This window comes from Pan paniscus, chromosome 18 (genome assembly GCF_029289425.2).
Source record: "Pan paniscus chromosome 18, NHGRI_mPanPan1-v2.0_pri, whole genome shotgun sequence".
In the NCBI taxonomy this organism is placed as follows: domain Eukaryota; kingdom Metazoa; phylum Chordata; class Mammalia; order Primates; family Hominidae; genus Pan; species Pan paniscus.
Genome location: NC_073267.2, coordinates 25,010,519 through 25,025,149, shown reverse-complemented (window position 1 = coordinate 25,025,149; position 14,631 = coordinate 25,010,519). Strand labels below are relative to the sequence as shown.

Below are 14,631 nucleotides of genomic sequence, written 5' to 3'. Positions count from 1 at the left end.
TTGTTATCTAAGGAATTTAAAAACTGGTCAACTCCTGAAAAAGATGCACATTGATGATTCTTACCAAGCTTCAGTCTGTCACAAAGCCTATTCTGAAATGGTAAGTAATGACTGGCTGGGACCACTTTGTGTGTTACTGTTGGTCTCATTAAGTGAGAGCAGTAAGTCATAAGCAGTAATGAACAAACCTTCCCCGTGGCGTCTTTTTTCAAAATTGGATAGCAATGTTTGTCCTTTCTTGAAATTTAGGATGAAAATAAGTGTTGGTACAGTGATTGCTTGGTAAATTTTCTGGCTGTAGGACCTGAGGGCAAATATTTATTTCTAGCTGTGGATTTGAACTGAGAACTATTATGCCTGTTATCAGACTTGACTCCCAGCCACATTGCCATGTTTAAGTAGCCTTAGGAAGGATGATTAAATGATCCAATAATCCCAGAAATACTTTTTTTTTTTTTTTGAGATGGAGTTTTGCTCTTGTTGCCCAGGCTGGAGTGCAATGGCGCAATCTCAGCTCACTGCAACCTCTGCCTTCTAGGTTCAATTAATTGTCCTGCCTCAGCCTTCCAAGTAGCTGGGATTACAGGTGCCCGCCACCATGCCCGGCTAATTTTTGTATTTTTAGTAGAGATGGGGTTTTGCCATGTTGGCCAGGCTTGTCTCGAACTCCTGAGCTCAGGTGATCCACCCGCCTCAGCCTCCCAAAGTGCTGGGATTACAGATGTGAGCCACAGTGCCCAGCTAACATGCTTTACTCTTAGGCTTTAGTCTTCTCACACAGAAATAAATACAGTTACTCAGCTCTTGCACTAATAGTCTTGGCTAGTGGGTACAAACATACAGTTAGAAATAAGAAATAAGCTCCAATATTCAGTAGCAGAGTAGAATGACTGTAGTTAGCAACAATGTGCTATATATTTCAAAGTAGCTAGAAGAAAGGACTTGAAATGCTCCCAATACATAGAAATGATAGATTCTCGAGGTGATGGGTACCCCAAATACCCCGCCTTGATCATTATATACTTTGTGCACATAACAAATACATGTACCCCATAAATATATAAAATATTTTGTATTAATAAAAAAAAAAACGCTTTGGGAGGCCAAGGTGGGTGGAACACCTGAGGTAAGGAGTTTGAGACCAGCCTGACCAATATGGTGAAAGCCCACCTCTACTAAAAATACAAAAATTAGCTGGGCGTGGTGGCGCAGGCCTGTAATCCCAGCTACTTGGGAGACTGAGGAAAGAGAATTGCTTGAACCCAGGAGGCGGAGGTTGCAGTGAGCCGAGATTGCACGATTGCACTCCAGCCTGGGCGACAGAGCGAGACACCGTCTCAAAAAACAAAAAGAAAAAAAAAAAAAGTTTTACCTTGGGCAACGTGGCAAAACCCCATCACTATAAAAAAAGACAAAAATTAGCCAGGCATGGTGGCATGCAGCTGTAGTCCCAGCTACTCAGGAGGCTGAGTTCAGGGGATCCCTGGAGCCCAGGAGGTCGAGGCTGTGGTAAGCCATGATCACACTGCTGTACTCCAGCCTGGGCAACAGAGTGAGAACCTGTCTCAAAAAAAAAAAAAAAAAAAAAAAGTCTTGGCCTGGCATGGTGGCTTACACCTATAATCCCAGCACTTTGGGAGGCCGATGTGGGTGTATCATATGAGGTCAGTAGTTCGAGACCAGCCTGGCCAACATGGTAAAACCCCGTCTCTACTAAAACTACAAAAATTAGCCAGATGTCATGTCAGGCACCTGTAATCCCAGCTACTCAGGAGGCTGAGGCAGGAAGAATTGCTTGAACCCAGGAGGCGGAGGTTGCAGTGAGCCGAGATTGCGCCACTGCACTCCAGCCTGGGTGACAGAGCAAGACTCTGTCTCAAAAAAAATAAATAAATAAATAAAAAGCCTTGACTCACAATCTAGTTACAGTGGGAAAGTAGTTGTCTAGGAGTAATGAATAACTACTTGAGTATTCACTGTTGAAGCCATGAGCAGAGACAATGGCAGCAGGCTCAGCATTTGTGTAGAGACTGACTTGCCTGGTGATTACAGTGAGAGGATCAGCATCCAGAGGCTCTGAACACAAAGACCGCATCTTTCCCTAGCCTAGTAGGATCTGTGGAATTGAACTTAAAACTTGTGTGGTCTTATATAATCCAACACGTAATCTTGAGCCTAACTTTTGTCCTCCTTTAAATAAGACAGTTGTGGCCAGGTGTAGTGGCACATGCCTGTAATACCAGCTTCTCCAGTGAGAGGATCACTGGAGCCCAGGTGTTCCAGGCTGCAGTGAGCCATGATGGCACCACTGTACTCCAGCCTGGGCGATAGAGTGAGACCCTGTCCCAAAAATAACTAATAGTCCAGGTGCAGTGGCTCACACCTGTAATCTCAACACTTTGAGAGGCCAAGGCGGGTGGATCACCTGAGGTCGGGAATTCAAGACCAGCCTGGCCAACATGGTGAAACCCTGTCTCTACTAAAAATACAAAATTTACATGGGTGTGGTGTGTGCGCCTGTAGTCCCAACTACTAGGGAAGCTAAGGCAGGAGGATTGCTTGAACCCAGGGGCCAGAGGTTGTAGTGAGCCGAGAGTGTGCCACTGCACTCCAGCCTGAGTGACAAGAGCAAAACTCCATCTCAAAAAAATATATATAATAATAATAACTAGGCTGGGCATGGTGGCTCACGCCTGTAATCCCAGCACTTTGGGAAGCTGAGGCAGGTGGATCACCTGAGGTCAGGAGTTCAAGACCTAGCCTGACCAACATGATGAAACCCTGTCTCTACTAAAAAATACAAAAATTAGCCGGGCATGGTGGCAGGTGCTTATAATCCCAGCTACTCAGGAGGCCGAGGCAGGAGAATCACTTCAACCTGGAGGCGGAGGTTGCAGTGAGCCAAGATCGTGCCATTGCACTCTAGCCTGGGCGACAGAGGAAGACTCTGTCTCAAAACAAAAGAACAACAACAACAACGAATAGATAGATTGATGGATAGATAGATAGATAGATAGATAGATAGATAGATAGATAGATAGATAGACTGACAGTTGAATTCATCTCTAGAATTTACTTTTTTTTTGAGACAAGATTCTTGCTCTGTCACCCAGGCTGGAGTGCAGTGGTGTGATGTCGGCTCACTGCAACCTCCGCCTGCCAGGTTCAAGCAATTCTGTGCCTCAACCTCCCAAGTAGCTGGGATTACAGGTGTGCCTGCCGCCATGCCTGGCTAATTTTTTTGTATCTTTAGTAGAGACGGGGTTTCACCAAGTTGGCCAGGCTGGTCTTGAGCTCCTGACTTTGTGATCCACCCGCCTCACGCTCCCAAAATGCTGGGATTACAGGCGTAAGCCACCATGCCTGGCCTAGAATTTACTTATTAAGCATTTAAATAATGTTATACCTTTTATATTACAACATCAATACCCACTTGATATTAAAACATTTCACACAGACATGTGTAAGATAGTAAGTAAAAGTCCCCCATAAAGCCAATCTTCAGAAATAATATTTTATGCCAGGCGTGGTGGCTCACACCTGTAATCCCAGCACTTTGTGAGGCCGAGGCGGGCAGATCACGAGGTCAGGAGATTGAGACCATCCTGGCCAACATGGTGAAACTCCGTCTCTCCTAAAAATACAAAAATTAGCTGGGCATGGTGGTGCGCACCTGTAGTCCCAGTTAGTTGGGAGGCTGAGGCAGGAGAATTGCTTGAATCCAGGAGGCAGAGGTTGTAGTGAGATGACATCCTGCCACTGCACTCCAGCCTGGCGAAAAAGCAAGTCTCTGTCTCAAAAAAAAAAAAAAAAAAAGAAATAACATTGTATTATTTATTTAACTGTTTAGTGCAGGGATTGATAAACTTTTTCCATATATGACCAGACGGCAAATACTTTCAGCTGTGCTGGCCTTACAATCTCTGTTTTACATACTCAACTCTGCCATTGTGGCCCCAAATCAGCCATAGACTGTATGCAAATGGATGGATGTAGCTGTGTTCTAATAAAACTTTATGGAGACTGAAACTTGAACTTCATATGTTAATTTTGGCATGTCACAAAATGTTATTTTTCTGATGTTTTTCAGCCATTTCAAAATCTGAAAAACATTCTTAGTTTATTGGCCATGGAAAAATAAGCACTGGGGCCAGGCATGGTGGCTCACAGCTGTAATTCCAGTGCTTTGGGAGGCCAAGGAGGGAGGATTGCTTGAGGCCAGGAATTCAAGGCTGCAGTGAGCTGATTATGCCACTGCACTCCAGCCTAGGTGACAGTGAGACCCTATCCCCCCAAAAAAAGTGTTGGGTGGCCAGGCGCGGTGGCTCACGCCTGTAATCCCAGCACTTTGGGAGGCTAAGGCGGGTGGATCATGAGGTCAGGAGATCGAGACCATCCTGGCTAACACAGTGAAACCCCGCTCTACTAAAAGTACAAAAAATTAGCCGGGCGTGGTGGCGGGCGCCTGTAGTTCCAGCTACTCGGGAGGCTGAGGCAGGAGAATGGCGTGAACCCAGGAGGCAGAGCTTGCAGTGAGCAGACATCGCACCACTGCACAGCAGCCTGGGCGACAGTGCAAGACTCCGTCTCAAAAAAAAAAAAATGTGTTGGGTTAGATTTACCTGGTGGGCCATAGTTTGTCAGCCTCTTCTTAACTGTATAGCATTTAACATTTTTAAATCCTCAGTTTTTTTTCCTTTTAGAGATAGGGTCTCACTCTGTCATTCAGGCTGTAGATCAGTGGCACCATCATAGCTCACTATAGCCTTGAGTTCTTGGGCTCAAGCGATCCTCCCCACTCAGCCTGCCAAGTTGATGGGATTACATGGCATGAGCCACAGCACCCAGCTAACTTTTAATTTAATTTTTTTAGATGATGAGGTCTTCAGCTGTGTTTCCCAGGCTTGTCTCAAGCTATCCTACTGCCTCGGCCTCCTGAGTTACCTCAGTTGTTTTCTAAATATAAAAATATTTTATTTTCATTAATAAATTCAATCATTTGACCTGACGCCGTGGCTCACGCCTATAATCCCGGCCCTTTGGGAGGCTGAGGTGGGTGGATCACAAGGTCAGGAGATCGAGACCATCCTGGTCAACGTGGTGAAACCCTGTCTCTACTAAAAATACAAAAATTAGCCAGGCATGGTGGCGCATACCTGTAATCCCAGCTACTTGGGAGGCTGAGGCAGGAGAATCACTTGAACCTGGGAGGCGGAGGTTGCAGTGAGCTGAGATCGCACCATTGCACTCCAGCCTGGGCAACAAGAGCGAAACTCTGTCTCAAAAAAAAAAATCTGTATATATGTGTGTGTGTGTGTGTATATATATATATATATACATACAGTAATATTATTATTAGAGCCTGTAATTTTAAAGCCAGGAGAGAACTTTAACACATTTTCTCACAGAAACAGCCATAGGTGATGGTATCGTTTTTTGGTCACCCTTATTCATAGAGAGTAGTAGTGTCAGGGTTTTAAATAGGCTATTGTGGGCTGGTCTGAGAAACCAGCCACCATGTACAAGATTGTTTTTATGGGAAAACATGTTCTGAATGTTCAAAAACCAATTTACAAATGAATATTTCTAATTTGAGCACTCCCTGCACATGTGTGTCCTCATTCTCTCTTTGCCAATATTTCCCCAAATGAATGGCATGAAATGTAGTACTATCTAAGGGGAAGGAAATGGATGAATCAGATTCATGCCTGGCAAGACTGGCTAAAACAAACACTGGGAACCGGAAGCAGGAGAAGCTAAAGCTAGAAGTTGGCTGAGCGCGGTGGCTGACGTCTGTAATCCCAACACTTTGGGAGGCTGAGGTGGGAGGATCCCTTGAGGCCAGGTGTTCAACAACAGCCTGGGTAACACAGGAAGGCCTTGTCTCTAAAAAAAAAAAAGAAGAAGAAGAAGAAGCCAGAAGTCCAGTCCAGTAATAATCTCAACAGTTCCTAGATGGCAGGGAAAAAAATCAAGCCATTGGTTAAATCCTGGATACTTCAGAGCCTATCGGTCATTGCTTTAATTGTTTGGTTTTTGTCTCTGCCAGATCTTTATTTTTCCTGACATACTCTTGACAGTCTATTTGGGATATTTATTTTTCTCCGAAATTAGGGGCTTCTCTTTATTGTCCTGAGTCATCCCTGTGCCAAAGAGAGTGAGTCGTTGCGAAGCCCTGTGTTTCAGCTCATTGTGATTAACCCTAAGACGACTCTCAGCGTGGGTGTGATGCTGTACTGTCTTCCTCCAGGGCAGGCTGGCAGGCAAGTGTGCATAACTGCTACTCTATGGGTGGGACATTCTGAAAGGCACTGTGCAAACACAAAAACTAGATATTTTTGTGTCACTTAGAAGAATGGAAAACATGAAATACTATATATCATGATAGGAATATTCAGAAGTAGGATGAAGATTAGTGGACTTGAGTCAAACCCCAGATTCCCTGCATCCTGATCTCTACTAGTATGGGGTTATATAGGTTTTTAATAGTGTTTATTCAAGCCCTGTTTTTTCCCCTAAGGTAAATGTTTTGGCAGCACATGGTGGATCATGCCTGTAATCCCAGCACTTTGGGAGGTCAAGGTGGGAGGAGAGCTTGAGCCCAGGAGTTTGAGACCAACTTGGACAACAGAGCAAGACCCAGTCTCTACCAAAAAAAAAAAAAAAAAAAAAAAATATATATATATATATATTAGCCAAACATGCTGGCATGCCTCTGTACTTCCAGCTACTCGGGAGGCTGAGGTGGGAGGATGGCTTGAACCTGGGAGGTGGAGGCTGCAGTGAGCTGAAATCATACCACTTCACTCAAGCCTGGCAACAGAGCAAGACCCTGTCTCAAAAAAAAAAAAAAAAAAAAATTCACATAAAGAGTAATGAACGTTCTGTATTTAAAAAACATAATTTACGTTCTTTCCCTAAACCTAAATTAAGGAAAATTTAAGGTACTTTAGGAAGACATCTTTACTTTGAAATCTGACTGAGTTTGACTGAGCCTCTATCATGCAGGCAGTTTATATTTATCTATAGATAAGTGTTTATCTGGCCAGGCAGTGGCTCACGCCTGTAATCCCAGCACTTTGGGAGGCTGAGGCAGGTGCATCATGAGGTCAGGAGTTCACCAGCCTGGCCAAGATGGTGAAACCCCGTCTCTACTAAAAATACAAAAATTAGCTGGGCACGGTGGCAGGCACCTATAATCCCAGCAACTCGGGAGGCTGGGGTCACTTGAACTTGGGAGGCAGAGGTTGCAGTGAGCCGAGATCGTGCCACTGCACTCTAGCCTGGGAGACAGAGCGAGACTCCATCTCAAAAAAAAAAAAAAAAAAAAAAAAAGCAGGGTGCAGTGGCTCACGCCTGTAATCCCAGCACATTGGGAGGCCGAGGCAGGCGGATCATGAGGTCAGGAGTTCGAGACCAGCCTGACCAACACGGTGAAACCCCATCTCTACTAACATACAAAAATTAGCTGGGCATGGTAGTGCGTGCCTGTAATCCCAGCTACTCAGGAGGCTGAGGCAGGATAATCGCTTGAACCCGGGAGGGAGAGGTTGCAGTGAGCCGAGATTGTACCACTGCACTGCAGCCTGGGCTGAAGTGAATCAAGAAAACAAGGTCTGACTTTAATAACTCACAAGGATAATGCACACAGTTACAATACATGTTTTTTTGGACCTTATGCAAAGTTTATTTGATAAGTGCATGTTCTAAAAGACATTCTGTATCCCTATGCACTTAGCTAGCTGTGACACTTCTGCAGGGTCTTGCTTTGTTGCCCAGGCTGGAGTGCAGTGGCACGATCTCAGCTCACTGCAACTCTGCCTCCCGGGTTCACACCATCTTCCCATCTCAGCTTCCCAAGTAGCTGGGACTACAGGTACATGCCACCATGCTTGGCTAATTTTTTTTTTTTTTTAAGAACCTAAGAACCTCAGAACTATCATCTGCAGTATGTGCTTTCATATAAAACTTGCTTCCTTGGATTTGAAGAGAGAACGATAGTCATTGGCCCTAGAGATTAAAGATAAAGATAACTGCTTAGTCAAGCATTTCCTTTTGTCACTTTTCAAACTCATCTGTTCAGGAATCCTTGAAAGCCTGTTTGGTACCAATCCTGTAGGAAGCATATCTTAGTTCTATTAGGCTGCTACAACAAAATACCACAGACTGGGTAGCCTTTAAACAACAAAGTGTATTTCTTACCATTCTTTTGGCTGGGAAGTCCAAGATCAAGGTGCTGGCGGATTCACTGTCTGGTGAGAGCCCGTTTCCTGGCTCACAGATGTGTCCTCACATGGTAGAAGGCAGCTTTCTGGGGCCTGTTTTACAAAACCACCAATCACTTCTCAAAAGCCCCACCTCCTAATACCATCACATTGGTGATTAGGTTTCAACAGATTAATCTTGGGAGGACACAAGCATTCAGACCATAGCAAAACACTGCTATTTCTGGCCGGGCGCGGTGGCTCATGCCTGTAATCCCAGCACTTTGGGAAGCCGAGGCGGGCAGATCACTTGAGGTCAGGAGTTCGCGACCAGCCTGGCCAACATGGTGAAACCCTGTCTCCACTAAAAATACAAAAATGAGCTAGGTGCGATGGTGTGCACCAGTAATCCCAGCTATTGGGGAGGCTGAGACAGGAGAGTCACTTGAAACTGGGAGGCAGAGGTTGCAGTGAGCTGAGATCTCGCCATTGCACTTCAGCCTGGGTGACAGAGCAAGGCTCTGTCTCAAAAACAAACAAACAAACCACTTATTTCTAATTTTATGGAAATTAGAAGGGAAAACTAGTGACTGTTGTTCAGTGCACAAAATACAATACATGAAGCTTGCACTGTTTGAGAGCACAAGAGTGGAGAGGTGGGCACCTTAATTGGCAGTAGAGGGTTGGGGAGAGACTGTCAAAGAAAACCTTAGGGAGTTTCCAAAGATAAGTTAGGAGTTAGGTACGCAAAGTTGGGTGGGAACCAGGGATAAAAAGTATCATGCAGTTCATTCATATAATATTCTTTTGAGAGCTGGCCATGCCTCAGGCACCAGTGATACAGCAGTGAATAATAATAATAGCTAATTTTTTTTTTTGAGACGGAGTTTCTCTCTGTTGCCCAGGCTGGATGGAGTGCAGTGGCATGATCTCAGCTCACTGCAACCTCTGCCTCCCAGGTTCAAGCGATCCTCTTGCCTCAGCCCCCCTAGTAGCTGGGATTACAGGCACGTGCCACCATGCCCAGCTAATTTTTGTATTTTTAGTAGAGACGGGGTTTCACCATGTTGGCCAGGCTAGTCGTGAACTCCTTACCTCAGGTGATCTGCCTGCGTTGGCCTCCCAAAGTTCTGGGATTACCGGCGTGAGCCACCAGGCCTGGCCACAATAACAGCTAATTTTTTTTTTTGGAGACAGGGTCTCACTTTATCGCCCAGGTTGGAGTGCAGTGGCACGATCTTGGCTCGCTGCAACCTCCACCTCCCATGTTCAAGCAATTCTTGTGCTTCAGCCTCCCGAGTAGCTGGGATTACAGGCATGTGCCACCACGCCTGGCTAATTTTGTATTTTTAGTAGAGACCGGGTTTCTCCATGTTGGCCAGGCTGGTCTCAAACTCCCAACCTCAGGTGATCCACCCGCCTTGGCCTCCCAAAGTGCTGGGATTACAGGCGTGAGCCACCACACCCGGCTAATAATAGCTAATTTTTATTGAGCACCTCCTGTGTGCCAGGCACTGCGCTAAGCCTTTTATAGGAACTGTTTCATTTAACCTCACCACAGTCCTGTCAAGTATGTGCTCTTAAAATCATCCCTATTGTACTGATAAAGTTAAATAATTTGCCCAGGGTTGCACAGCTCTTACTTTGTAGAGTTAGAATTTAAACCCAGGTAGCTGACTGCAGAGCCCTTGTCTTAATGAAAAAGGCAACCAGGTAGGTTTCTGCTTCATAGATGGCGTCTTTTATGGGGGAAATTCCCACTGAATATGGAAACAGGGTAATCTCAAATAGTGAAAAGTGCAATGAAGATAAAAACATATATGTCATAAAGATGGAACAGATCCCGTATGTGTGTGCACACTGCCTGAGATAGAGGATTAGGGGTGACCTTTCTATGGACATAACAGGCCTGAATGATGACAAGAACTCAGCCATGCTAAGAGCTGGGGTGAGAGCCTGTCAGGGAGAAAGAATGGCAAGAGCAGTGACACTGAGTTGGGACTGAGTTTGGCCAGAGTGATGGAGAGTGGAAGGAAGGCCACTGTGCGCCAGCCTTCAATTGCTACAAGATGCATCAGAGAGATTGGCAGGAACTGGACATGTGATTCTGTCCAAAACTGCAATACAATAGCCAACAGACCTCTAAGGCTACAAATGTAGGCATTCATAGTTACAGGGATTTTTGTTCCTGTTGCTGGTTTTGGGAACATGGTTTTGACCTTTTTTTTTTTTTAATTGTTTTTTGGATATGTAATCTGAATTATATCTTCTTTGTATGCTATCAGGTTCCTGGAAGGTGACGTGAAAGATCACTGTGCAGCAGCAATCTTGACTTCTGGAACAATTGCCATTTGGGACTTACTTCTCGGTCAGTGTACTGCCCTCCTCCCACCTGTCTCTGACCAACATTGGTCTTTTGTGAAATGGTCGGGTACAGACTCTCATTTGCTGGCTGGACAAAAAGATGGAAATATATTTGTATACCACTATTCATAAGTTAGGGTAAAGTGAAAACACAATTTTCTGGATATATTGGGCCTCTTAGTATTTTTTGGAGTTTTAAATATAAAGGAGAATATCTGAATGACACTTAAAATGATTGCTTGTTTATGTCCAGACAGACTTATTTTTTATTCTAATGATGGTGGCACCACTGATCTTGGATGTACATTTATGTTTACTTTGAGAAAAAGGGTTTTAGGTTGATTTTTGTAATTTCCCACATTTGTACATGTGCTTTTAAAGGTGTACATAAAGCTTCAAATGGCAATAAATATTTATTTTTATACATTCTGCTTGGCATGTTATTGTTTCCCATTCTTTCAAGATCATTTGCAGAAGCAAGAACTAATTATTATACAACCAGGATATTTAATCAATAGTCTTTGCCTAGTAAAGTATAAATTTCAGTTCAGTTAACTTACTACACTAATATGCAATATACTTTTTGTGCTATTTGTAATACTTTATTTTTACATACATACTAAAATAAAATGAAACCTACTAAAATATCCTAATTTAGGGATACTCTTACTCTTTTTCATTCTCATGCATCCTTCATGCCAGTGCTGCATTATCACTAGAGTCACCTTTTTTTGAGATGGAGCCTCACTCTGTCACCCAGGCGGGAGTGCAGTGGCATGATCTCGGCTCATTGCAACCTCTGCCTCCCAGGTTAAGTGATTCCCCTGCCTCAGCCTCTCAAGTAGCTGGGATTACAGGCACCCACCACCACACCTGGCTAATTTTTGTATTTTAATAGAGATGGGGGTCTCACCATGTTGGTCAGGCAGGCCTTGAACTCCTGACCTCAAGTGATCCACCTGCTTTGACCTCCCAAAGTGCTGGGATTACAGGCATGAACCACTGCCACTCTTTTTTTTCTTGGTTTTTTGTTTTTTGTTTTTTTTTTTAGAACGGAGTCTCCCTCTATCACCCAGGCTGGAGTGCAGTGGGGTGATCTGGGCTCACTGCAACCTTCGCCTCCCAGGTTCAAGTGATTCTCATGCCTCAGCCTCCTGAGTAGCTGGGATTACAGGCATGCTCTACTATACCCGGCTAATTTTTATATTTTTTGTAGAGACAGGGTTTCACTGTGTTGGCCAGGCTAGTCTGGAACTCCTGACCTTAGGTGATCTGCCTACGTCGGACTCCCAAAGTACTGGGATTACAGGGATGAGCTACCGTGCCCAGCCAAAGAAGATTATATTTTTTAAAGACAAATTTTTGGGCCGGGCGCAGTGGATCACGCCTGTAATCCCAGCACTTTGAGAGGCCAAGGTGGGCAGATCACTAGGTAAGAAGATCAAGACCATCCTGGCTAACACAGTGAAACCCCATCTCTACTAAAAATACACAAAATTAGCCGCGCATGGTGGCACACGCCTGTAGTCCCAGCTACTCGGGAGGCTGAGGCAGGAGAATCACTTGAACCCGGGAGGCGGAGGTTGCAGTGAGCTGAGATCACACCACTGCGCTCCAGCCTGGACAGAGCAAGACTCTGTCTCAGGAAAAAAAAAAAAAAAAAAAAAAAAAAGACACATTTTTGGCCAGGTGCAGTGCTATAATCCCAGCACTTTGGGAAGCTGAGGCGGGTGGATCACAAGAGGTGGGTGGATCACACACACACAAAAAGACACATTTTTATGATACTGTAGTTTTTGCTCATTTACAAATTCTGGTATTTTTTTAATTTTTTTTTTCAAAGGATGTCTATTATATTTTCTTTGAGACAGTCTCACTCTGTTGCACAGGCTGGAGTACAGTGGTATCACAGCTCACTGCAGTCTCAACTTCCCCACGCTCAGGCGATCCTCCAACCTCAGCCTCCCCAGTAGCTAGGACTAAGGTATGGGCTACCATATCCAGCTAATTAAAAAAAAATTTTTGTGAGACAGAGTCTTACCATGTTGTCCAGGCTGGTCTCGAACTCCTGGGCTCAAGCCATCTACCCACTGTGGCATCCCCTCCCAAAATGCTAAGATTACAGGTGTAAGCCTCCACACCCAGCCTCTTTTACAAATTCTATACCCACAATTTTTAACCTCAAATTATTTGCTAGTGTATCATAGATACTGGAGAACTTTTTGTAAAGATTTAATTTACTCATGAACCTTGAGAAACCTGTATTATTATCTTGATAATAACAAGAGTTAACAAAACTAAGGCACAAAGTAATTCTAGTCAGTAATGGTTGCACAAACTGAGCATCTGCTTGACACAGTAGGTATGTAAATCATTGCTGTGAGACCTCTGCCATTGAGAAGTACACAGTCTAGTGGGAGAGATTGTCGCATAAAGCAGTCAGGACTGTACTTTAAATTTAAGGGGTATGTTTCAGACCCGGCACAGTGGCACACACCTATAATCCCAGCACTTTGGAGGCCGAGGTGGGCAGATCATTTGAGGTTAGGAGTTCGAGACCGGCCTGGCCAACATGGTGAAACATTGTCTCTTAAATACAAAAAGTAGCTGGGTGTGGTAGCACACACTTGTAATCCCAGCTACTCGAGAGGCTGAGGCAGGAGAATCGCTTGAACCTGGGAGGCAGACATTGCAGTGAGCAGAGATTGCACCACTGCACTCCAGCCTGGGCAACAGAGCAAGACTCGAATTAAAAAAAAAGGAAGCTAAAAAAAAAAAAATTTAAGGGATATGTTCCAGGTGCTATTAAGGAAGCTCAAGGCTGAGCAGTTTGGACAACCCAGGAGTCCCAGAAAAACTTCATGGGAGATGGCAATTTAGCTGAGCCTTGCGGGATAAGTAGGTCAAAGCAGAAGCAAAGGATATTCTGGGCAGAAAGGACAGCCTGGCCAAAATGGTGAAACCCAGTCTCTACTAAAAATACAAAAATTAGCCGGAAGTGGTGGCAGGCGCCTATAGTCTCAGCTACTCGGCAGGTTGAGGCAGAAAATCGCTTGAACCCAGGAGGCAGAGGTTGCAGTGAGCCAAGATCGCACCATTGCACTCCAGCCTGGGCGACAGAGCGAGACTCTGTCTCAAACAATGACAAAAAGAAAAAGTGTAACAGCTTGTCTATGAAAGGTAGGAGGAATGGTATTAGAGATCTATAAAGGGTCAGCGGAGGGTCCTCTTACTTTGTTTTTAGGCTAAGAGGAACTTTGATGTGTTTATGGGTTCAGGAGAAAGAGCCAGAAGAGAGACCTTTGAGATGTAAGGAAGAAGAGCTAACTGGTGGTATAAGGTCCCGTTGGGAATAAGAGGGGATGAGACTACCGTGCAAATGGGCTGGCAGAGGGAGCGATCATGGTGGGTTGGTGGGATAGTTTGTGCTGGGAAGCTGACAGCTTTTATGCTTATCCATCCTTTGATGGGAATGCTACTGAAAAGCACCGGTGTTGTCTTTTAACTCTTCCTCATCTGCTAAGGATGTGATCTTAATATTGGGACTTTTACCCTACAGGCCATGTAGGCTGATATTTTGTCTTTATTTGTTTGCTGAAGGGAAAAGTAGCTCTCCCAAATTATTTAAATAAGAGATGATTTGTTATGTTTTACCAAAAGGATTAAATGTAACACTGAGGCCGGGTGCAGTGGCTCACGCCTGTAATCCCAGCACTTTGGGAGGCCAAGGCGGGCAGATCATGAGGTCAGGAGTTTGAGACCACCCTGGCTAACACGGTGAAACCCCATCTCTATAAATACATACATACATACATACATATATACATACATATGTGTAACACTGAAAGACTAGATAGGTCATGGGAAGAGATGGCCCCAATTGTGAACTTAGTAGGATTAGGTTCTTCCTAAGCTAAGAGCTACATTTTTTTGGGAAACAGAGTCTCACTCTGTTGCCCAGGCTGGAGTGTAGTGGTGTGATCATAGCTCACTGCAGCCTTGACCTCCTGGGCTCAATTGGTCCTCCCACCTCAGCTTCCCAAGCAGCTGGGACCACAGACAT

General features: G+C 44.6%; 1 protein-coding gene across 4 annotated transcripts in view; it reads left to right on the top strand.

Annotated features, from left to right (window-relative positions):
- PALB2 (partner and localizer of BRCA2) overlaps positions 1-10,992 on the top strand; it is a 37,614-nt gene extending 26,622 nt beyond the window's left edge. For 2 of the 4 annotated variants that reach the window (XM_003813704.5, XM_055100029.2), the window contains 3 exons: positions 13-100; positions 6,115-6,263; positions 10,490-10,992. In XM_003813704.5, coding sequence (XP_003813752.3) covers positions 13-100; positions 6,115-6,263; positions 10,490-10,700 — 448 coding nt within the window. In that variant the 3' untranslated portion in view covers positions 10,701-10,992. Of the gene's footprint in view, positions 1-12; positions 101-6,114; positions 6,264-10,489 lie in introns of those variants that run through there. The other 2 variants (XM_055100027.2, XM_055100028.2) reach the window with 2 other exon arrangements.
- The last annotated feature ends 3,639 nt before the right edge of the window (positions 10,993-14,631 follow it).